General features: G+C 48.6%; 1 protein-coding gene across 3 annotated transcripts in view; it reads right to left on the reverse strand.

The window, feature by feature from the left end:
• Window positions 1-24,972, reverse strand: part of KCNG2 (potassium voltage-gated channel modifier subfamily G member 2) — a 65,032-nt gene that overhangs the window by 13,274 nt on the left and 26,786 nt on the right. For all 3 annotated transcript variants that reach the window (XM_080919961.1, XM_080919960.1, XM_080919962.1), the window contains exon 2: window positions 12,834-13,528. In XM_080919961.1, coding sequence (XP_080776087.1) covers window positions 12,834-13,493 — 660 coding nt within the window. In that variant the 5' untranslated portion in view covers window positions 13,494-13,528. The remainder of the gene's footprint in view (window positions 1-12,833; window positions 13,529-24,972) is intronic.

The raw sequence follows: 24,972 nt of genomic DNA on the forward strand, positions 1-24,972 counted from the left end.
GTATTTCTAGGATCTGTTACTAAGTATGTAGCTGTTTAATTTTATTTACACTGTGTTCCTGTATCTGATAACGTGTGAAATATTAAGATGGTGTCCCCATAGACCGCCCCTGACTTCCTACTCATATCCATGTTAGTGTTAGGTACACCTACCCCCATCAAGGCTGTAGAGGAACCATGTTCCACATAGCCAGGAGATCTTACTGCTAGCTACCTGGAAAGTGAGACCAAAGATGTGCTAGCTTCCTATGAGCCAGAGACGCCTTGTGGGCACAGCTGACTTCTGCTGCATACCAGCCACAGCCACTAGTAAGCATGTATCACCATTCACAGAGTCCAAGTCTGGAAAGCTGTTAGACACCAAAGAGGACCCAGCCTCCTGCTCAGCTGACTTCCGTATTCTCTACACCATGCAGCTAGTTGAACACATGGCTAAGAAACTTCTGGTTTCTTCAGAAAGTCGGTTAATGCTGAACGAGGTTTTGCCAGGGCACACAGGTGACAGGATGCTTTGTTTCCCGGAGCAGGCACAGGTAAAAGGATGTTCTGCTAAGGCAAACAGATAGAAGGACATGCGATGTCAAGAAGGAACATAAACGTAGTTCAACAGACGATGGGCAACACTGGATGGTATTGGTTCTCCTCGCCATCCCTTACTGGTCAACTTTTTTGTCATGGCATCATAGACAGAAATGCACCAAAAAAACTTCTGGTGGTGTTCTGGCGGCTTCTTGCCACTTCTTTGGACTCAAGCCGACTGGTAGAGTGAAGTGAAGTTTCTGGATATGTCAGCTGATATAGATTCACGTGGTGTTTTGCTGAGGCTAGACCTGAGCTGGGACAGGTGATGTTTGGAGGACATATACATTGGACAGTGACGGACCACTGGGCTTGCATAGTTAGTTTTGCAGAGCTTCGTTGGTCTTCATCTTCCCTGATCTTCACTTTGCTGAGAAAGGCACAGCAGAGAACCTCTGCTATCCCTGCTAGTCCTGGTTGTTCCTGCTGACTCATGCTGATTCGGTGGAAGCATGGCTGCTGACTCATGCTGATTCGGTGGAGACTTGGCTGTTTCTGCTGGGTCATGCCACCGCTGCCAATTTATGCTTGTTATCCTGGCAGAACGGAACTGGACCACTGGTATCCTGACAACTGGAGATTGAAATCACCTCAAGAAACTACCTCTAAACAGCACACAGCAGAGCCACACAGCTTCTTCTGGATGGACCTACTGTTGCTGATTCGTGAATGGTGTTTGCAGCGGATAGAGCTGTTGTTGCCTCCTGTGAACTAAACTGCTCATGTCCTGACAATGCAGATTGAATTTGCTCTAAAGAACCATTTCTAAACAGGCCCACACACCCCATATCCTAATAATCTTTCTTTTTTACTACCTTTGATGGGTGGTGAACTAGAAGGGAGGTTAAAACATGTAAGAACCCTTATTAAAAGTAGGTTTTGAAAAATCAGAGCCAATGACTTCATGAAATTCTTAGGCAAATGGATGGAACTAGAAAATACCATCCTGAGTAAGGTAACCCAAGCACAAAAAAAAAAAAAAAAAAAAAAAAAAAAAAAAAAAAAGCACACACATGGTATGCACTCACTGATAAATGGATATTAGCACAAAAGCTCGGATTACCCGAGATACAATTCACAGACCACATGAAACTCAAGAAGGAAGAAGACCAAAGTGTGGATTCTTCAGTCCTTTCTAGAAAGGGGAGGACAAAAATGTTCACAGGAGGAAATACAAATACAAAGTTTGGAGCAGAGACTAAAGGAAAAGCTATCCAAAGACTGCCCCAGAGATCCAATTCATATACAGCCACCAAACCCAGACATTATTGCGGATACCAAGAAGTACATGCTGACAGGAGTCTGACATACTGTCTCCTGAGAGATTCTCCCAGAGTCTGACAAATACAGATATGAATGCTCTCAGCCAACCATTGAACAGAGAATGGGGTCCCCAATAGAGGAGTTAGAGAAAAGATTGAAGGAGCTGAAGGGGTTTGCAACCCCATAAGAACAATACCAACCAACCAGAGTTCCCAGGGACTAAAACACTATCTAAAAAGTACAAATGGCTGGCATGGCTCCAGGTGCATATGGAGCAGAGGGTGGCCTTGTTGGGCATCAATGGAAGAGAAGTCCTTGGTCCTACCAAGGCTCGATGCCTCAATGTAGGGGAATGTCAGGGTGGGGAGGTGGGAGAGCACCCTCATAGAAGCAGGGGGGAGGGTGGATGGGATAGGAGGCTTATGGAGGGGAAAGCAGGAAAGGGGATAACATCTGAAATGTAAATAAAATATATCCAATTAAAAAAAGAAAAATGAGAGCCTACACATGCATGTTTCTAGGTCCTTAACTACATCCTGTAGCACATCCAAGAGCACCCCCTGGGCTTGTGACTGACAGTGTTGTGTATCGACTGGGGTCTGAGGAGGGATGGCCCTTCTCCCACCCAAGCACAGAACATGCTGCCCTACCCGCTAATGCCTCAGCCAGCCTCATGCCGGCTTCTCTTTTTAACACTGAGCCTTTCTTGCTAAGTTTATCCCTAGACACTTCACGTTTTTATCCTAATACTAACAGAACTGTTTTCCCACTGTTTTTTTAAAAAAAACTATTCTGATATGCAAAGAAGTAACTGGATTTTTCTGTTTACTTTATAGCCAGCCACCTTGACAGATTCACTTCCTTTGAGTACAGCTGTAGCTAGTTCTTCTGGATTTGCCGTTAAATCCATAGAGAAGGTGGCTACTGCCTTCGAGGAGGGAGCCAGTGTTGGTTGTCAACAGGCGAGTCTTTGGATTGCAACCACTGCCCCAGGAATCGGAAACTAGAAATGAGAGGATCTGTTAAAACAGCGCTTCCTGCTCACGGTGCATCCCAACAACAGAAGGACCCGCTTCAAATGGGCGGACTCAGGGGTAATGACTCTGAGTCTATGCTCAGAGCTTATGCTGAACCGTGTACCCGGACTATCGGAGTCACAGGAGTATAAGCAACATTTATATTTGTTTCGCCACCCATATTTCACCATATCATGATAAGTGAAGAACTTATTTACAGCAGCCTATTACGATTAGTTAGAAGCAATGCTGACTTTTAGGAAATGCCCCTATGAGGTGTAATTAAGTTACTTCTAGCTTCCTCATTCAGTGTGCTAAGCCACAGCGCAGGGCACAGAGCCTCTTTCGGCCTCCACAGGGGGCAGGAGCACACTCCAATCAACAGACATCCACGGAGGGTCAGGCTCACTGCAGGCAGGCTTCTTATGCAGGATTGTAAATTGGAGGCACCAGCGTCCAGGGCTAGGTTGGCCCACCCCTGGCTTAAAAGGGCACACAGGCAAAGTACTGTGTTTACTGAACGCAGTTGGTTTGGCATTGTACTCAGCCGGTACTCAGCAGGAAGAGGACTCTGGGCCCCCTGAACTTCCTGCTGAAGTAGGGGTCTCAGTGACAGGGAAAGCGGGGTGGGGAGGGTATGCCCATAGCAGGCAGAAGCCTAGGCAAAAATACACATGAGAGCAATGGGAAAACACTTCAGGGTGCACAAAGGTTCAAAGACAACCAAGCACCTAAGAACAGCAGAGGAGTAATCAGCAGATATGCTCGTAAAAGCACACTGATCACATAGCCAAGCAGACTTTAATAGCTATGAGGTAGTGTTGGAGAAGGGTGAATTTGGAGAAGGGTCCTGTCTTAGTTAGGGTTTTACTGTTGTGAACAGACACCATGACCAAAGCAGCTCTTATAAGGACATTTAATTGGGGCTGGCTTACAGGTTCAGTCCATTATTGTCAAGGTGGGAAACATGGCAGCATCCAGGCAGGCATGGTGTAGGAGGAACTGAGAGTTCTATATCTTCATCTGAAGGCTGCTAGCAGAATACTGACGTCCAGGCAGCTAGGATGAGCATCTTAAAGTCCACGCCTACTCCAACAGGGCCACACCTTCTAATTGTCCATTCTCTGGGTGGAGCATATATAAACCACCACAGGTCCTTTCACTGGTTTGGCCCCCTTACAACATTGGATGGACATAAAGATAAATAGTCCCAAGGTCATTGGCTTGACCTCTGAGGAGCAGACTGTGGAGCCACCCTGGGGCCCACTGAGAAGCTGCAACACACCACACAATGAGACTCCTCAAAGCCATATGAGGACAAGAACGGTCATCTCAGAATAAGTTACAAGAGCAAAGAGCTAGGGAACACCGCGTTCCCCCAATGCTACGCAGACAGGCACAGAGATGATACGACAGGGCTCTGGCCATGATGCTGGGAGACAAGCCGACTGCCCAGCTGTTGACTAGGTCACCATTCTGGCAGAAAAGGGGGTTGTTGGGAGGAAGGTGGCAAACAAAAGACTACTGGCCTAGCTGGCCCTCTGGTTAAATCCCCTGATGCTCTGGCTGGAAACAGCTCTGCCTTTTGCAACTGCCCATAGAAATAAATGCTCACGGTCAACATTAGAATGTGAGGCTTCAGTGCTTCCTCCAGGCTCTGTACCCACAGAGGTGGTGGCCTTATTATTATTATTTTTTTAAGACATCTAAGTTCACGTGTAAGAGAGGAAACTGACTCTCGGTTCAGGAAAGTGAACTTTTCCAGGGTGGTGTCTGTGTGGAAGGACAGACTTCTCCTGGCAGACAGGGAACTGAGAGCCCCAGCCCCAGCTGACCTTTCCACGGAGCCTTGCTGGGGAACGGTTTTGGTAAAATGACGTAAGCTGGCTGTGGCTAACTTGGTGAATTTTGACAACTTCCCCTTTGTGCTACACTTTGATATTTCAAGCTTAGCTGGAGTCAAAAACAATCATTTTGGGCTGGAGAGATGGCTCAGTGGTTAAGAGCACTGACTGATCTTCCAGAGATCCTGAGTTCAATTCCCAGCAACCACATGGTGCCTCACAACCATCTGTAGGACCCCCATGCTCTCTTCTGGTGTGTCTGAAGACAGCTTCAGTGTACTCATATATAATAAATGAATCTTTTAAAAATATTTTTAAAATGTTCTCCCAACTGGGTAGTGCCTGGTGAATTTATGCTTGGGTGAACCACATTCCCTTCAAAAAATACATCTCATCTGTCAAAATAATTCAGTCCTGCTTAGGGAAGTGCTTGGAGGCCATGAAATCATACACACGTAGAAAAGTCTTCGACTGCCCTCAGATCCAGTGGGCTCTTGTCACAGCTGAGCTCGCCAGCCGACGCAGAGGTCAGTGGGGCAGAGTGACTTCTACACACAGATGGCTAACGGAAAACGGGGCCCTAGGGCAGAACCTCTGGTCTTTGTGTGCCAACCCTGCCACCAGTGGAGGTGGAGGGGTTTCCTGGTCTGCCGTTCTCATCCAGGTCTGCTGTGTCTGCACATCAACAGTCCCGGCTGCCCATCAGAACCTTCCGGGATGTCTACTTCATGGGGCTGGTCCCACCTGTACCACACTAATCCCCTCTTACGGTGCTACCATGGCCCTTCCAGCTACATCCGTATTATGGTGAGCAGCAGGATAACTTGAGTTCCCTAACTCTCCAGAATCACGGGGCCTGCATTGCTTCATGGAGAAATTGAGCCATAGAGGAGAAATACGTGGTCCCGAAAAAAGTCAGAATAGGCATTTAGGGGCTAAGGAGATGGCCCAATGGTTAGGAGCATTTGATGCTCTTTCAGAGGACCAGAGTGATTCCTAGCATCCACATCAGGCAGCTCATAACTGTCCGTAACGCCAGCTCTAGGGCACCCAACAGTTCTGGCTTTCACATGTGTGCATGCACATATACTCACAATTAATAAAAATTATTATCTCATGTTTCCACAAGCAGATGAAAGACCTAGGATGGATATTGAAGGGAAGAGTCTTGTCTTGCAGTTTCTCTTCTGGGCATTTAGGTATATCTTTAATATAATGTTTTTCAAACGAAGGCAAAAATCCAAAACACACATCTAGACTTTCTCTGCCACACTTGTATAAGAATCTGATAAAGACAAATGCTGTCGTTTTATCACCAAAGTGACCAGGTCTCAGTGTCCCCATGCCTCTAGAAGCTCCCACAGTGCCTCACACAGAAACAGGCAGCAGTCTTGGCCATGGGCTCCCACGCTAACTGAGCAGTGGGGTTGGCCATACCAACGACAGCAGCTGTATGAGGCACAAAGCCACGTACCAGGCACTCATCACAGTCCCAGCAATCTGAGGAACAAGAGAAATGCCAACAGACCTTACTCTGTCCCCCTGATCGCAGCTCAGCAGGAATGTCACTGCTTGTTTGCTGGAAGACAGATCTGCAGGCAGGCAGGCACACCAATCAAGCACACTACCAGCTAGACAGGGCACATGGAATCTAGAGCTCACTGACCTAACCACATAGTGGTCCTGTAGTGATCTGGCCTCAGGCTGCGACAAGACCTGGTAACACTCCCTAGTGTGTGTGCTCAAGAGCAGTTCTGGGCAGTGGTCTGTTACTGCCACTAAAGGTAAAGGGTACTGAGCAGGCTATGCCTCTCCTCTCAGCAAAGAGCAACTGAGACTTTCCTTTCTCAGGTCCTCAGCTACCTGGTTATGACAATTCCACCTGGTTCCCTATGCACTAGTGCACTGCAGATATCAAGAGGCCCAGCTGCTTGACTCTAGCCTCACCCAAAGCCTGCATTCTCTTGTTCTTGTTAGGTGGGACATGCATGCTTAGAGCCTCTAGGGGACATAGAAACCATGCTGCTGGCCACACTGATATGATGGAAGGAGCCTTGATGTTGAGCCTCAGGAGTCTGGCTCGGTGTCACGTATAGCAGCCGTTTTCATACCAACGTGGATGGGGAGCCCAGCACTGAAGCTCCCCTGGTAGTTCCTCTGCAACCTCTTCTTCATCAAGAGCCCCCACCTCAGCCCCGCCCTGAGGTTCTGAGATGAGCCTCCTTGAGCTTCAGACTTTATATCCCATGAAAGCAGCAGCCAGAGGTTCCCAGAGATGGTGCAGAGGCAAGAATTACAAAGGCATAAATAGCCGTCTATGTCAGAGGCAAGGACAACAAATTCAAGGTATGTGTGTGTCCGCTGAAACCCTCGCTCTGCCGGAAGGTGGCAGAACTCTGTGCTTGGGCCCCTCATGTGTCTTTTCAGCAGCAACTTTTGTCAGCAGATTTCCAGGCTGCTGCAGAAACAGTCTCAGTAAATTCAAAGCTGAAGTCCCAGGCATGAAATCCATAGCTCATTACAAGAGCAGTAAATTAAATCACGTGAGCAAAAGGAAACACTGACTGGTGCAGCCACGCAGCCCGGCGCAAAAGGAAATGATGGATTTTGAAAAGCACCCTGCACCCCATGGGCCTTCAACAGCGACAGGCTGTTCTCGGGCAGGCTGGCAAGCACAGCCCGTCCCCGCTGTGTGCCAGGGCTCAGGCAAGCGCTTAGCTCTGTCTCCAGGCAACACAGCAGCCACCACCGCATAGAGGGAACCTTGCAGCTATCTGTTGGCATAAAATTCTCTGCGCACCATCTCTGCACACTTTGGATCCACTCAAAACTGCAACATAACCTCCTAGCCCAAAGGATAACCTCTGGACATTTCCTACCAAGAACAGTACCTTCAAACCCAAGAGAAGAGCACATTTCCATGGTCACATCGACTCTGTAGATAAGGTCTCAGAGGACATCTATTTCCGAATGACTCTATATTAGTCAGGGACAGTCACGGCCAGGGCTTGTGTTAGTAATAGATTTCTGTAGCACTGCTGTCCTGGTGGTCCCTAAGGATTCTAATGTTATGTAGCTATTTCCTTTCAGTTGAAACATTGTCTCCTAGAGTGGGGGGGGGGGGGGACAGGCTAATAAGATTTAGGAAGCAGTTTACTTACAAGGCTCAGGAAGCTCCTGAAATTTATAGGATTCACTATGTTCTTTTCTAATGCTGTATAAGATTAGTGACTGTGGGAGAGGAGAATTTGTTTATTGTATATGGGTGTTTTGCCTTCAACATGTATGTGTAGCACATGCACGCAGTGTCTTTAGAAGCCAGAAGAATGTCTCTGTTCCCTTGGGGTGGTTGTTATGATGGTTGGGACCTGTCATGTGAGATCTGGGGATAGGAGTGCAGGTGCTCTGGAAGAGCAGCTAGTGCTCTTAACTGCTGAACCATCTCTCCAGATCCCAAAGCTGCCTGGAACCTAGGTAGAAAATTTCAGAGATGCAGTTTTCATGAGTTCTCACCAGTACTGGGTGAGCTTTTCAGTAATAGAGCTGCCTAAGTGGCCGCTCACTGCCCTGTAAGTACACATCATACACTCACTGGGTAGTCATTGCCTAGGTGTCTATCTGAACAGATGTTTGTTCATGTCTCCCCAGGAAAGGGCATGTGATGCTAAGCACACTCTTTAACACTGGCCTGCATCATGCACCTAGTGAAGGCTATAGTCACTGGAGACTTTCTCTAGATATCAGCTGTGATGGAGACTCCTGCCTCCTCTGCAAGCAGAGGGCAAGAGCTTAGAGAAACACAGTACTGAGCCCAATCTCCATCACAAGACCTACTCCAGGCCCTGGCTTCCTAGTACTTCCTACCTCCTTCAGCACCTGGTGCTGAGACACTGTTTAGTGACCCCAGGGCCACAATTTAGTATGCAAAAATGGGAAATCTGCATATTGCCATGAGGTGTCTACCTGGGGATTTAGGAAACAGGTACAATGGTATTTTTCTTTAAGATTTTATTTATTATATGTAAATATACAGTAGCTACCATCAGACACACCAGAAGAGGGCATCAGATCTTGTTATAGACGGTTGTGAGCCACCATGTGGTTGTGGGATTTGAACTCAGGACCTCTGGAAGAGCAGTCAGTGCTCTTAACCACTGAGCCATCTCTCCAGCCCCAGGATGTACTTTTTAAGAGTTGAAGAATTCACATCAGCTGTTCTGGCCATACATTTTCAGGCTATAGGTTGGCAGCTCCATTTTTACACTGTAGGTTTAGAAAGCAATGATATTTTTCTTCTCTAAAAGACATAGATACTGAGTGAATGCTCTCCAAGGGATTAGGGTAAGGGCACAGTCTACTGGGACTGAGAGACTGGGAGCCAGGTGTGGCAGAGGTACAGTGCCACAACACAATCCCCCAGAGAAAATTTGTGGGCAATCTGCATAGAGTGTGGTTATGAACACAGCACAAGAAATATGAGAAAGAACAACCCCATAAGAACAGCATTTTACAACCAACAGGTCTGAGAAGCTGAAAGCTTGCAGGCCGGTAGATGATGTGACTCCGACAGAAAGGCTGTGTGCAAACACACTTCTGCACAGCAAGCACTGCACTGGTCTCCTGGCATCGGTGCAGAGTCAGGTCACACAGCCTGAACAGGGTTCCAGGTCAACAGGTACCTGTTGGACTCTGGGGCCAGCAGGCAGGTGTGGCTCCCAACCCAGACAGAGCACATGGAATCCTCTGTCTGGAGGACAAGGCAGCAGGCTTATGTAGAATGCACCATGATTTTGCTTGCTACCAAGAAATTGTCTAAGAAAAATGTCACGGCATGAGGCAAAAGGAATTTGCAGTGTGATAAAGTTACAGGCCCTGAGAAGGGAGGCTGGCCTAGCTACCCAGGGGGCCTTGACAACGGTCTAGGGTTTGCACATACAGGAGGCTGTGTTCAATAAGACGAGGCGTGTGAAAGTGAAAGTCACAATGACTGTGTTGGTGATGAAGGAACCAGAAACCATGGCCTGAAGGTAAAAGGCAATGTTAGATCCAACAGCCTCAGGAAGGGGCTAACCTTGTTCCACATTGGCCAATCCCAGGGAGACATTCCACAGAGCTGTGTGTGCCACAGGAAGGCAGGCTGTGGTTTCTACATCAGTGGCCTATGGAACAAGTGCACCAGAACCTGATGGAGCTGCCAGCCAGCGTTATCACTGGTGCCCAGTTAACCCCGTTTATTCAACCCTTCCTGCTAAGCAGGCCTGGTACACTCTGCTGTTCTTAAGATGGTGGAGAGTTCTGGAGATGGGTGGGTAAAAGCCACACACCTGTGAATGTGCGAGGCATTGCTGCTACATGCTGTACCGTGGCAGGATGGCAAGTTTCATGTATGTTTTACTAAACATAACACAGTCCATGGATATAAGGCTTTTTTCTGGGGTGTGGTCACAACACTGCTTATATATGTACACCTAAAGCGAGCAGAGGGCAGACATTTCTCAAACATCTTAAGACTCCAGAGGACCATTCTGTGCAGCGTCTGGATCCAGGTATCCTAAGATGTGTCAGAGAACATGATATAGGAGCGGCTATGGCTTCCCATTACCTAACCAACACATATAGAGAGCTCTGTGTATACAGAAAGGTATCCCTTCCATGTGTCAAAAACTACTTCTCACAAGAACTAATGTTTCTGGGTTCATGGGGGCTCACAGAGACTGAACCACTAACCCAAGAGCATGAATGGGCTGGACCTAGGCCTCCCCACACATATGTAGCAGATGTGTGTGTGTGGCTTGGTCTTCATGTGGGTCCCCTAACAACTGGAGCTGGGGATGTCTCTTACTCTGTAGCCTGCCTTTGGATCACTTTTCCCTATCTAGGTGGCTTTCTTTGTTTGGCCTCAGTGGGAGAGGATGCACTTAGACCTGCTTGGACTTGATATTTTGTGTATGTGTTGGGGAGGATTGGTACCCATGAGAGGGACTCCCTTTCTCCTTAGAGAAGGGGGTGGGGTGGGTGAGGGGTGGCGAAGGTGGGACTGAGAGGAGAGAACAGGGACTACAATCAGGATGTAAAGGGAATTAATTAATTAATTAATGAAAAAAAAAACCAAAAGAACTAATGTATCGATAGCCGCAAAAAGGGCTCACTAGAGAAGGAGATTTGTACTCACGTTGCCCCATATGCTGAGCATCATGGCCCAAGCCACAACTTTAAGAACTTATCCCAATCACATTAAAGCCATGGTTTTACTATGGGGGGTGATTGGCAGCTGTTTGGTGATGTTTGGTCAGATCAATTTTCCAGATGAGCTATTGACATTTCTTGGTTTCCCATATCCCAGGCAGAGGACAAAAGGAATTGACCCAGCTGGATCAAGTTGGACCACTGGAAAGTGTCGGGTGTTCATTTTGTCATTAAGGCGCTGGAGAGCAGATGCCAAAGCATCCTGGAGTCCTTAAGGCAGATTCTGTGGAACTATCTATTTACAGTGACAGAACAGGTTTCCAAAGAGACAGTGCAAGCCTGTATACAGTAGCAATGTGGACACACCTTGGAAGACATCTGTTTCTAGTCTAGGGGTCACCACTGTTTCATTGTAACTGAATTCAGAAGATGGTGCTTGGAAGTCTCTACAGCTGGGGTGCCTGGAGGTGAGCAGATGTTTCTAGGGGGTCTGGGGCTTGGACTTTCCCAGGTCAGTCATCTCTAGCTGAGGCTTCCCTGTTGGACAGTTTTTTCCACATGCCTTTCTTTCTCAGCAGTATGTGGAGTGATTCCTATGAAAAAAATCCAACACTTTGAATGTCTCTTCCCCACCCCACCTCCACTGTATAAGCTAGCCAAAATGATTTACAACTGAGCCAAACTTCCCGCCTCAAGTACCATCTTAGAACCAGAAACTCGTGAATACTTAAAATGACTGGACTTGGCTCATGCTTGGGATGCCCAACGATGAAGCAAGCCAAACAAATTTCTGCAAGTTTACATTCAAGTTTACTTTGCAGCCAGGGCTGCCAAGCTCTCATACATTCTCTTTCTCTGAATGGGTTGATCCCATTAGTTGAGCACTGGGCATTGGCCACGACAGGATAGGACTCTAAGGAGCTGGCCCGAGAGCTCTGTCCAAGGGAGGGGTATCCGTGAGGAAGTTGGAAGTGTCTGCTCAGTGGGACGGGGTGGGGGTGCCCAGGGAAGAGACTGGAAGGACTTGGAGTAGCACTGAGCTAAATTCAAGTGTAGCTTGTCTTCTGCAGGAATCCCAGCATCCCCAGATACAGACCCCAGTCTGGCTACATAGTATCTATCCCCAGTTGTTTCCAGAACTCCATGATGATCAACGCTAGCAAATGCTTTTTAGTTGGTCTGTTCTGTTTTTATCTCCTCTTGCCTGTCAGGAGAACTGACTAACCACGAATAACAAGTCTGTCTCCATTTCCTGTGCTGGCATTCTAGGGCTGGTGGGCAAGACAGAGAAAAGAGGAAAACAGGTCGCTCAACAAGACCGGAGTCCTGGTTTCTTCATAAAGGCCCTCTCACCCTGGGATATCCGATTTTGGCCCATACAATTCTGTAGAGCGGCAGTTCTCAACCTTTCTAAAGCTGAGACCCTTTAATAGAGTTCCTCGTGCTCTGGTGACCCCCAGCCATAAAACTATTTTCATTGCTACCTCATAACTGTAATTTTGCTACTGTCAAGAATAATAATGTAAACATTTGATACACAACCCCCGTGAAAGGGTCGTTTGACCCCCAGGTTGAGAACTGCCATTCTAGAACCTTAAGATACTGGGCACTTCTTCTTAGCTTTGCCTTGTCTAGAGTTTGTAGGTACTGCTTGCTGAGCTGTTGAAGATACAGAGAGGGTCCCAGAAGAAAAAGCTGTGCATCCTTGCCCTGGGACTTAAATCGTGGAGCCCCCTGCATCAACTCAGTGGACCCTCACTCCTGGTCTCTCAACTAGCATAGAAAGGGGGTGTGGAGTGCTCTAGTCACTGCACGGGCATAGTGGACAACCCTAAAAAAGTCATCTGCACACACTCTTTGAATCTCTGCATCCCACCTAGAGCCTTCTGACCACACCCACCCCTGATGCTGGCCCCGTCTGTCCGGCAGCCCGCGCCCACGCTCACCCGTTCCTCTTCTGCGCGGACGTCGGGCATGGTGCTCAGGCACAGGCCGACGGCCGTGACGGCCACGAAGGCCACGGAGACGTAGGCGAAGAGCTTGCCCGCCAGCCCGGAGTGCGGGTTCTCCACCACGTCGCGCAGGCGCCGTCGGCCTCGCTCCAGCCGCCCGCTCCCCAGGGCTCGGGCCGGGCTGCTCGGCGGGCCTCGGGCCGGCGGCGCGCGCGCCTCGGCCGCCTCCTCCTCGCGGCGGCGCAGACGGCGGAGGCAGCAGCGCTCCAGCCGCGCCTCGTCGATGCCCCAGTAGGCCAGCTCGTCGCGGAAGGCCAGGGCGCACGGGCCGCGCAGCAGCCGCAGCTTGCCGGCGCGCAGCAGCGCTACGATGGCGCGGAAAGCGCACGGGCTGCGGTCGAAGAAGAACTCGTCGCGGCTCACGTCGTAGTCGTCACACACGCGCAGCAGCTCGTCGTGGCCGCGGCAGGCTCGCAGGCGCTCGAGGCGCGCCAGGGGACAGCGAGCCAGAGCGGCCCAGGCCAGACGCACCCTGCAGCCCCCGACGTTGATAATGACGTGGCGCGCCCGGGGCCCGCGCCCTCCTCGGCCCCCTCGGCCCGCGCTGCCAGGCTCTGCGCCGGGGGCCTCCGGGTGGCCCGGGAGCCGGGCCATGGCCCCATATGCCAGCCGCGATCAGGAGACTGGGCCTGCAAAAGGAATCGCAGTGTTAGGACTGCAGGCGTCCTAGCCAAAGATCCAGGTTCTGGGGGTTCTAAGAACGTCCTATCTCAACTTCATTTCCAACTGGCACATTTGCAAGCTCCACCATGTCCAGATTTGGGATCCCCCCAACTTTCCAGAGGACCCTGTAAAGCAAATATCCCATCTTTCCTGGCTTTCACCTCCTAGAAGGCAGGAACACATAAAAAAATTCGCAGGCAAAGAAGGGTCGTGGGCAGAAACAGTTTGACCAACCCTAGACTCAAGTAGGGTTTGTGCCATGTATCTGTCAGGATAAGGCTTTTTATAAATTCATGGGTGGTCTGCCCTAGGCGGGTCAGTATTTAAAAAGAGTGCAGTTACCCACCCTCTCACGAAGTCAAGGAGGAAAATAAAGGTGGGGTGGGGCTTGCCGTAAATTAGAAACAGACTTATGAAATTCCCTGTGGACACTGCTCTAGACCGGATTAAAAGGAACCAATTATAAAGAGACATTTAAAACCAAACGAGAAACACTGGAACGTAGGAAGTAAAAAAAAAAATGTAAAGAAAGATATGATAATTGTATATGAGAAACCAGGGCAGTTTTTCTTAGAGGTCCCGCCAGCGTCTTCCCAGATGAGGAGGGTCTGGGACTCGGGTGGATGCGGAGGAAACTGTCTGCGGCTCACAGATATTTGCACTGCACCAAGCCTTTTTATGCTTCATGCATCTTTGACATCTCCATGAGGGCAGAAGTCTGCTCTGCTTAGAACAGAGCTTCCAGGTAATTTTGCTGCACAGCTGGGGTTGAGAATCACCAATCAGGAAAGATGGAAACCCACAGTGCCCGATTTTTCAGCCAGCCTTGGTTTCTAAGTCAGAGGAACTGTTTGGTACCCACAGAAATTATTCAGATGCTCTGTGAGCCTTCTAGGTTTCTATGCCAACTGTTTGGCATACACATTTTTTTTTTTCTCCACTGGGCCCACTTGTCCTAGAGGGTTCTATATAAAAAAGGGGGGGAGGGGGATTTTACTAACATCAAAGACTTTGACTGCATGGAAACTCCTGCTGTTTTTTCCAGAAGACTTCCCCTTCCCCCATATTCACGGATTTACGTGCTTCCTGGAATGGACAGGCCAGAGGTTCAGCAGAGGCACTTAGAGCTATGGTAGCAGTAAGTATGGCTGACAAGCAAGTCCCAGTTGGTCCAGGTTAGTGCAGCCTGCCAGCAAGGACACCTTGGTTGTCTGTTGGGGGCCGTCCTCTCCCACCCCAGTATTGTTATAGTGACAGACAGACACATGATAATTGTTAGCACATCTGCTGGGAAAGACTTTCCTCAGCCCTAACCACAGCATCCTATGAAAATACACCGCACAGTAAAGCACTCTGAAATCCTTCCTCAAGGTAAAGAAACACAGGCAAAAAGTTTCAGAGCTAAACTTTGGGACTGACCAAAAACTGTCAGTGACCATAAGGACCTTAAGAGAAAGCAACTGAGGCCGGAGAGATGGCTCAGTGGTTAAGAACACTGACTGCTCTTCCAGAGGTCTTGAGTTCAATTCCCAGCAACCACATGGTGGGTCACAACCATCTGTAATGAGGTCTGGTGCCCTCTCCTGGCTTGTAAGCATGCATGCAGGCAGAATACTGTATACATAATAAATATATAAATCCTTTAAAAGAGAGACAGACACACAAACACAAAGAGGGAGGAGGGAGGGAGGGAGAGAGAGAGAGAGAGAGAGAGAGAGAGAGAGCAACTGAATCTTAGTAACAATGACCTTTTGCAGCAAGTAGATTTTTCTCTGTGTCTTCTCTATACCAGAGCAGGGAAGTCTCCCACATCTATCCCTGATCGTGCCTAGTTCAGAAAACTCACGTTGTCCACTCCATACTCCCAACCCAATGGTATCCTTGAACAACACAGCCCACGCTCTGCTCTAATAACAGCACTTTTGCTGGAACAGCAAACCTCTCCAGGACTCACCGTTCCCAAAAGCGCATGCCCACCAACCTCCAGGAAGACTGATCCAAAGGCTTTGCTCTTAGCTCCCATCCCAGGAACCTGCCAGGAGCCAATGCAGCTGGCTTAAGCCTGTCTGTCAAAGCATTCATGTGGCTGTTGTTGCCTGAGGCAACGGATGGCAATTGGATTGAGAAGCGCTTTGGTGGATAGGAGGTGCTTGGGGAATAAGGAATTGGAAGATGCTTTGGGACTGGGGATGCCGCACTCATGCCCAGGCTGTGTGTTCATTTAGTAAATATCAAAGAAGAGATGTGGCCTTTAGGTAAAGAGGCAGGTGAGCAGAAGAGTTACAAGGGCTGCCTGGCTGAGTGCTGGTCCCAGTTCAATAGACCATGTGCAAACACTGGGCGAGCTTTTCCTTCTGTGAATCTGATGGAGCAGACATTGTGGGCACATAAGGAAAGGCACGCAGGCTTTCTGAGATTGACCCTTTTAACCGTGAGCGATGGAGACAAACGTCAGTAAGTATGGCCGATCGCTGGTTGGGGATCTGATTTCTACAACTGTTGCTTCCACGGTGTAAGATGTCCAGTTCTCAACAACAGAAATGACTAAGAATATGAAGTATGAAAAAGAATAGCCTCCATGCAGGAAGAGAACAACTAAAATGAACTGTTCCTAAGGAAGCCTGCACCTCAGCTTCACCAGAAAAGTCTAAATAAACTCAATTAAATCGTTCAAGAAGTATCCCAAGGTAATGATGCTGTCTGGAGTCCTAGCACTCGGCAAACAGGCAAAGAGAAGAGTCGCCAGTTTGATGCTAGCCTGAGCTACAGAGTAAGTTCCGGGTTCACTGGGGTTTACAATGCATCTTAAACAAATAAAAACAACAAACAAAGAAGTTAAAGGGAACCACACCCGAAGACCGACCAATAGGAATTAGGAGGATGTCTCTGTAAGAAGCACCAGCAAGGAGGCAGAGATTATAAAAAGGAAGCAAGAGAATACTGGAGTTGAAAGGTGTGATAATGAGATGAACATTTGCAGAACTGAGCAGGCCTCAGCATCACAGGATGAAAGGATCCCCTTTAGGTGTAAAGGGGAAACTGGAGAGCAGCCTTCAGGAGTCAGAGGCACTGCAAACGGAGAGGAAAGAGGAAAGGGTTGAAAAATAACGTTTCAAAAAAAAAAAAAAAAAATTCCCGAAATCTGAGAGTCAGCTCTCTTATAGGATGTGACCCCCGAGAGGCTACCCATGATCCATGACGCCTACAGCTGTGTGCATATAGGCGGTACTAAGAGACATGCTGGGACATGTGAAAAACAACACACAAAACTGAGGAGGGGAATGGTGGTGGTAAGGGCAGAGGAGAGACTGGGGGCAAGAGGATGAGAGGCAGGACTGATGAAGAGACATGGTATGTGTGGACGGAGTCACCAAACAATAAAAATACCCCACGTTTGATGAAATTCCCTCAATCTATGGATCAAGACACTCCAAGGCAGGTAAGTTCAGAGCTCCGTACTGGTGTAGCTCACATTATCTGTCTGTGACAGGCTTCCAGAGTGTTCTGAAAGCAGAGGGAGAGGCCACTGTTAAGCAATCAAGGCATCATCATTAGGGCAAACTTCCAGGGTGCCACCAGATGCCTTGTGGCCAGTAGGGGGAGGGATGGCACTTACCGCACAGAGAGATGCTGTTTGTTTAGTCATGATCAAACAAGGGGAGTTGTGGAAATAGCTCAGGGTACAGGTTATCTGGGATAGTCACAAATGACTGTTAATGTGTTTTAAAAACACGGGCTCGCATACTTCGTGGTGATTAAAAGAGCCAGTGTAATTCTCTGTGGCTCTGTTTTGATCAGAAAGCATGCTGGCTGAGGAGATCTGGGTGAAATGGAGGATGTACTTTGTCACATAAAGCAGGGGACCTGAGTTCAGTCCCCAGAACTCATGGGAAAAGCCAGGAGTAGAGTGAGTGCTTTTAACCCCAGGTCTGAGAAGACAGAGACAGGTTGGTCTCCCCAGTCTAGATAAACTGGTGGGCCCTAGGTCCCAGTAAGAGACCTTATCTTGATGAGGCTCTGAAAGAATGACACCTGAGGTTGACCTCTGGCTTCTACACATATGTACACTTATGTATACATGTAAAAAACCCACACACTTGCACACTAAACAGGTGGTAAAAACAATGTCAGCCAAGATACGGAAACACAAGAGCCTCACACATGATGGGGGACACTGAAGAACATAGCCCCACAGAGAAAAGTCAGCACTGACCCCCAAATCAGAGAGTCAGGGCTGGAGAGATGGCTCAGTGGTTAGAGCACTGACTGTTCTTCCAGGGGGCCTGTGTCCAATTCCTAGCAACCACATGGTGGCTCACAACCATTCGTAACGGGATCCGATGCCCTCTTCTTGAGTGTCTGAAGACAGTGACAGTGTGCTCATATACATAAAACAAATATATCTCTAAAAGAATAATAATCAGGTAGGGTCATCTTACCACATGACTCAGTGTTTTACTCCTGCATATGAAACCTGAGAGAAATGAAAACATACAACCAAACTAAGATGCACACAACATGCTCATACACTGTTGTTCAATATAGCCAAAGTCACCAAGTGGTGAGTGAGAAACCAGAGCCTGGTACATTCTGGAGACAAAAAAACCATGAAGTATTACTACCACCTGAACAAACCTTGCACATGGTATGCCAGACGTAAAAGGCTATGTAGAAAAGTTCACACAGAGTGAACCCACTGACGTGAAATGTTCACAGTAAGTTCGTTCACAGAGACAGGAAGTTAGTGGCCATCAAGTGGAATGGAGGTAATGGAGAATGAACATTTACTAAGATTTCCTCTGGCACTATGAAGATGGCCCAAAACTACACAGTGGTGACAGCTCTACAACATTGTTAATGTATTTTTAAGAACCCACTGAACTGTATACTTTGAAATGATCAAAATGGTAAGTATAATGCTGGTGATTCTACCCCAGTGGAAAAACTTCCAAGTGGGTGGGTCCAGGTGAAAACCAGTACTGTCCACGGGAACAGTGTGTAGTCCTGACAGTCACTTCCTTTGGTGGTCAACACGAGGGCCTTACCTCAAGGCTAACAGTGTGTCGCCCTGAACACTGCCCAGCAAAACTAACTTTTCATTTAGACGACCTAGGAATTGAAAACACACATGTCCTGGTGGGTATTCAACGTGTGGTTCTGTGGGGCCGGGTGTGAGTCACCTGAGGCACCACAGGAAATGTGACAAGAGGAGGGAAACACACTGAGAGAAGGCTGACAGGACATGCAGTTCAGTTGCTACGATGTTTCATCTTGATTGTCAACTTGACAAAATGTAGAAGCATGCTGGAGTGACAGCTCTGGTTGTATCTGGGTGGGGGGCTTTCACTGAGGTTGGAGCACTCACCCTGAAAGGGGGAGCAACATTCAATGGGGTAGCATCTCAGACTGATTTAAAAGGAGAGCACCAAACAGAACCAGGATTCACCTGTTTCCTGACTGTGGATGCCCTGCAGAGCAGTTTGAATGATTTAGTTCCCCCACAGGTTCATGGTTCTGAATACTTACTTGATCGCCAGGGAGTGGCACTACTTGAAAGGATTGGGAGGTGTGCCCTGGTTGGAGGAAGAGTGTCACTGGGAGTGGACTTTGAGGTTTCAATGAGCCCGGAGTCTCTCTCCTCTGGCTGCCTTCAGATCTAATGTAGAACTCTCTGCTACTTCTCCAGCACCGTGTCTACCTGTGTGCTGTCACACTTTTGTCACGATGATAGTGGGCTAGACTTCCGAAACGGTAGACCAGCCCCATTTAAATGCTTTCTGTTATGTGAGTTGCTGTGGTCATGGAGCCCTTTCATAGCAATAGGGCACCAAGGCATCATATGACCAAGATCCTCATTTCTACCAGGGCAGCTGTGCCCTCTGAGTGTGAGCCGAACTAAATCACTTCTCTCTTAGGCTGCCTTTGTCACAGAAAAAGAAAGAGGGGGGGAGAGAGAGAGGGAGAGAGAGAGGGAGAGGGAGAGGGAGAGAGAGAGAGGGGGAGAGAGGGGGGGAGGGAGAGAGGGGGAGGGAGAGAGGGAGAGGGAGAGAGGGGGAGGGAGAGAGGGGGAGAGAGAGAGAGAGAGAGAGAGAGAGAGGGGGGGGGGGGAGGGAGAGAGGGAGAGGGAGAGAGGGGGAGGGAGAGAGGGGGAGAGAGAGAGAGAGAGAGAGAGAGAGAGAGAGAGGGGGAGGGAGAGAGGGGGAGGGAGAGAGAGAGAGAGGGAGAGGGAAAGAGGAGAGAGAGAGAGAGAGAGAGAGAGAGAGAGAGAGAAGGAGAGGGAGGGGTGGGGAGAGAGAGAGAGAGAGAGAGAGAGAGAGAGAGAGGAGAGGAGAGAGAGAGGTAGAAACAAAGAGATCTCCATGCATATCAGTAAGTTCTATGTGCTAGTGAGGAATGGGAAATCACTTTAGTGTGACTGTTGGGGAGGGAAGGGGAACTTCCAAGAGCCAAAAGCGAGTGTGTTGCAACTCTCCAAAACTCAGTCCTTGGGATGCTCAAGGCCAACAAGAAGCTCCGGCCCCAGGACAGACTCAGTTTTACCCCCTGCAGCAGACATGAGATACCAAGAATCTCGTGCTGGCTTGTTCTACACTTCAAGGATGGTGTGCCAGAGCAGGGCAGTGACCCATCAAGGAATCTGGAAGGGTGGGGGTTGGGCAGTCTGATTGACACAACAGCCATCGCTGTGGAGACTCAGCGGTCAGGGTTCTGTTTGGAGACAAAGCTTACTAATGAACAGGAAGATGAATGGTGAGGAGCAAGAACAACTGTCCTGACTGGTCCAGCAAGGGCAGCATCTGAACCCAGCACTCTGGTTTGAATACAGTCCTGCCCACCTGCGGGGTCTTTGAGGACCTGATTTGTCCTAGGTAGTAGATAAGGCACTTTGAAGGCACCGCATCCATGTGCCTAATGCCCTGGCAAATGAGTGTCAGCATCTCATCCTGTCCTTCACTTTAATTCCCAGAACTAGCACTGGTAGGCTTTCCTGCCAGATCCTCTGGGACCTGAGTTTGCAGAGCCCCGTGGAGTGTATGCGGTTCAGTCTTGACACCTCAAATCAGAGACAAGTGCTACCTGAGAAAGGGAGGGGATACCTGGTCTCTTCCATGGGGACATCTCATCTCCAGAGAGGCCCTGCCTGCCTTCTGCCCCCTTGTCTTCCACCCCCGCCTTCCTCTGCCGTGGCGGGACGGCCCAGCTCCTTCTGTTGCGGAAGGCAAGTCCAAGTGTTCTCACGGAAGGATGAGTAATACGTGTAACTGGGTAATCGCTGAGGAGCTTCTGCTGGGATGAGTTTTCTTCCCCCAGAATCTTCATCTTCAAACATGAACAGTAATTATATGTTATAAGTGTTTTTAAGACAACTTCCTTTTGAATTAAGATTGTAAAGCTGAAAGCTCTGAAGGCTCTGGAGATCTTGCCCACCCTTTGTATGGAACAGAGCAGACAGTTACAGGTTCTGCAACCACAGAGGAAGCCTGACAGCTTGTAGAAAAAAAAAAACCCAGAAAGACAATTTCTGTCTAACACCCAGTCGAGGCAAAGAGGCCTCCCGGTGGATGAGTGGATGAGAAACACTCGGTGCCCTCCATCGATCAAAACCAAACATTAGGAACCGGAAGGCATTGTGGGAAGACAGAACCACAGGTCAAAGTCCATCAGGGTCGTGGTTGGAGTATAAAAGCCAGGTTGCAAGCTCCTTACAGCATGCAGGAAAGAGCTAAGAGAGCGACCTTCGAAGCCACAGCAGTGACAAAAGGGACAACATCTAAAGGAAAGTCGGTCCATAAAGAAGGTTTATGTGATTTCTCTGGTTCAGGTTTAAAAAACAAAACAACAGCAACAAAATCATGGTTGCAAGTCTCAGAACCCAGGCACACCGTGTGAAGCTGAACTTGGCATCTGTGGAACTCAAAGCTATTAGGCGACCTCGAGCTGAAGGTGGCTGAGAGTGGTGAAGTCCCTGAGGTATAAGGGGAAATGGAACATCATTATTAGTTAGAGATATCTCCATGACTCCAGGATGCTTGGCTAGATCAGGAGTCATGGCGGGCACCGTTACGTTTAGAAGCCAGGAACAGAAAGAGGTGTCAGTTGGATGAAAGGCAGCTTTGCACATTCAGCCCTGTTCTGCCCTACACGGTATCCAGGGAGGGGTCCCAAGTCAGAAATTTTATGGGTCCTACAGGAAGAAGGTGGAGTCCCACACTGCTGGGAGCCGAGAGCCTATCCCGAGACAGCGAGTCCTGGTTGCTCTCTCATCTCTGGCGGGATGCCACAGGCTCCTGCTCATTTCTCTGTCAACAGGCTAAGAGTCCAGCTCTGGCTTTCTTTAGTGTCACCCCTGCCTAGAGGACAGCAGATATGATAACCATCCATGGATATCAGTAATTCCACGAGGAATGCAGCCGTCACTTGTATGGCAAAAAAACACAAGAAGGAGCCAGGGACAGTGAAGGTCACCAATCCCTGAAAGGAATGGCCCTGACCCTCTCAAGGACAACAGATTGCATGCAAACTTCTCCCAGGCATGTGTGGTCTGATCGCTGGTGTGGGCCTGTTATGGGCAGCCTCTCCTTTGGTTTACTGGGATCTAAATCTGCAGTGAATCCATTCTGACAGACCTGGGCTTTTTGGATGGGTTCGATAACACAGACATAAAGCAAAGATCAAGTTGGATACAGAATGTTCTGGAGGGAGCTGGGTATTCCCGGGCCAGTGTCTCTCAGCGCTGCTGGAGATTAACGGCGCATTTTCGGAAACAGCGCTGCTGACATTATCTTCTCCCTGGGGCCCAGCACTTATGAAAACAGAGAGCGCTTGCTTGAAAGGAGGCCATTGGGAGGGAACGTAGTTCGTTGGTGATAATTAAACATTACTTATGTCCCCACAATGTTAGCTTCAACCCAAGGTGTCTCAGGACACTTGAAGATCCAGTTAAAGGTTAAGACAAGCCTGAGCTTCCCACCGATTGGTCTCATGACCTTGTAAAAGTGACGTTACGGAGTGAATAAAGGACAGCCCAGATGTCCCCCCACCCACAGAGGCTACAGATGGGTCCATCATAAACTGACAGTTCAAAGTCTCTTGAGTACACCAAGCAGTGCCACCAGGACAGCTCAGCCCCGCCCACCTCAGTGTGCTCAGAGACCATAGTGGGACAGTTCATCTAACACCACAAAGGTGGCTTTATTTGAAAATGTTGATTACAGCAGCTAATTTACTGGGTATTGTGCAGAAAATGGAGAACCATGGTTGTTAGGGGTGCTCTAATCAGTTAACTAACATTCAGCGCAGTCTCCTCGGAGAGCTTGGGTGGTCAGGCCACTGCAGATTCAAAATGTCCAAAGTCAACCATCACTGCTGGGACTATCATTTTGCCTGTCCTATGAGGTGTGGTCTGACTGTTAACTGGTTGGCTTAAGAAGCACTCCAGAGTGTGTAAGGCTTTGCTAGAGACAGTTAGATCACAAAAGGGCTGAACTAATCAATGGATTAGTTCCCGATGGATTTACAAAAGGGTGACATAAGGGGAAAGTGGTGAAGGAGATTGGGACTGAGCTGGAAGAAGTCTCACTGAGGGACTGTCCTTGGGAGCTGTATCTTGACCTGGTCCCTTCCTGTATTCTTCTGTTTCCTGGCCGCCATGTGAGCTATTCTTCTCACACGCACACGCACACGCACACACACACACACACACTCACACACACACATACTCACACATACACACACACACACACACACACACACACACACTTAAAAGCCTTGGGCTGCTACTCAGGCTTCTAGTCCAGTATCTAATGCAGACTGTCGGAGTGGTGTGTGGTTTGTTCCCAAGGACACATGCTTTACGATTTTGGAACAGGGCTGGAGGAGAGTGGGCTCCACACATGCCTCAGTGGACTGACAGTGTCCTGGCCAGAATTTGCTTGAATTCCTCTAATCACCGTCTCTCCTGGCTCCAAACAAATCTCAGAGTGGGGCTGAGGAGATGGCTGTCAGTGAGGTGCCTGCTGCCCAAGTGTAAGGACCCAATGTTACAAGCTCAGAATAAACAAAAGAGCCAGAAGACACCAGATCCCTGGAACTCATAGAAGTCAGTCTAGTCAAACTGATGATTCGATGAGAGACCCTGTCTCAGAGAGTCTAAGACAGACAGACAGACAGACAGACAGACACACACACACACACACACAGAGAGAGAGAGAGAGAGGAGAGACGAGAGAGAGAGTGAGTCTGAGATTGGTCCTGGCATGGGCTTTTGAAACCTCAAAGCCAGCTCCCAATGACACACTTCTCACACTTCTTCCAACACGGCCACACTTCCCAACCCTTCTCAAATAGTTCCACTAATTGGGGAACAAACTTTCAAACATGTGAGCCTATGGGGTCATTCTCATTCAAACCATCACACATCCACATACCATACACACACACACACACACACACACACACACACACACACACACACAATTACCACCATCAAAACTCCAAGGAAAAAAGTAATGCATGGATAACTGTTTCAAGCTTAATAACACTGAACGGAAAGCTATTCACAAACCATGTTAGAAGATTCTCTCATTATAAAGCCCAAAGGAGAAGCATAAAAGCAACATTAAACTCTAGCTCTTATCCAGACAGGAAAAGTCAAAACTGGAAGGTTAATGAAGAAGAAAAGCTGGGCCTGGAAAAGACATGGCCACAGATCCAGCAGGGACCAACACACGTGAAGAAATGCAATGCTGACTCTCTGCTCCTAGAGGGAAAAGGAAAAAGAAAGAGACATCTCAAAACAAAAACACAGCCAGAAAGTGGATTGCAGAATTCAGAACCCAGTGGGTGTGGTGAGACACGTTAGCTGACGACCACTCAAGCCCAGGAGTCCAAGATCACTGCGCAGCACAGTCCCCAATGCACTTCAGAAAATAACAAAGAATTGGGAACCCTGACCACATCTACAGCCACGGAAGATCGGAAGCAGTAATTAAACATCTACTTTCCCTTTAAACCCATCAAATGATTTTATTCAGAGTTCTACCAACTAGTGAAGGATTAGAACAAATCAACCTTGTAGGAGCCCAAATTGCCTTCAGGCCGGGAGAGATGACAGTGGGCTTGCAGAGATGGGGGAGGGGCATTGCCTAGATGGTGAATTATCCTTTATTTCCATGTGTCTGTGGGTGCATGTGAATGTGAGCCCATAGATGTGTGCACGAGAATAGATAGGCGGTGGCGGTCAGTGGCGTTGAGATGACTCACTACTAGGGTGAGCTCTGTAGTTTAGACAGGGCATGCCTGGGGACTCACACTCAGACACACAGCACAGACGGACACTCCATTCAAAACACCTCCACATGAACAGTGGTTTGTTAAATACCTGAACATAGACCCAGGAGCTCAGGAAGGA

The sequence above is a fragment of the Micromys minutus genome (assembly GCF_963924665.1).
Source record: "Micromys minutus genome assembly, chromosome: 8".
In the NCBI taxonomy this organism is placed as follows: domain Eukaryota; kingdom Metazoa; phylum Chordata; class Mammalia; order Rodentia; family Muridae; genus Micromys; species Micromys minutus.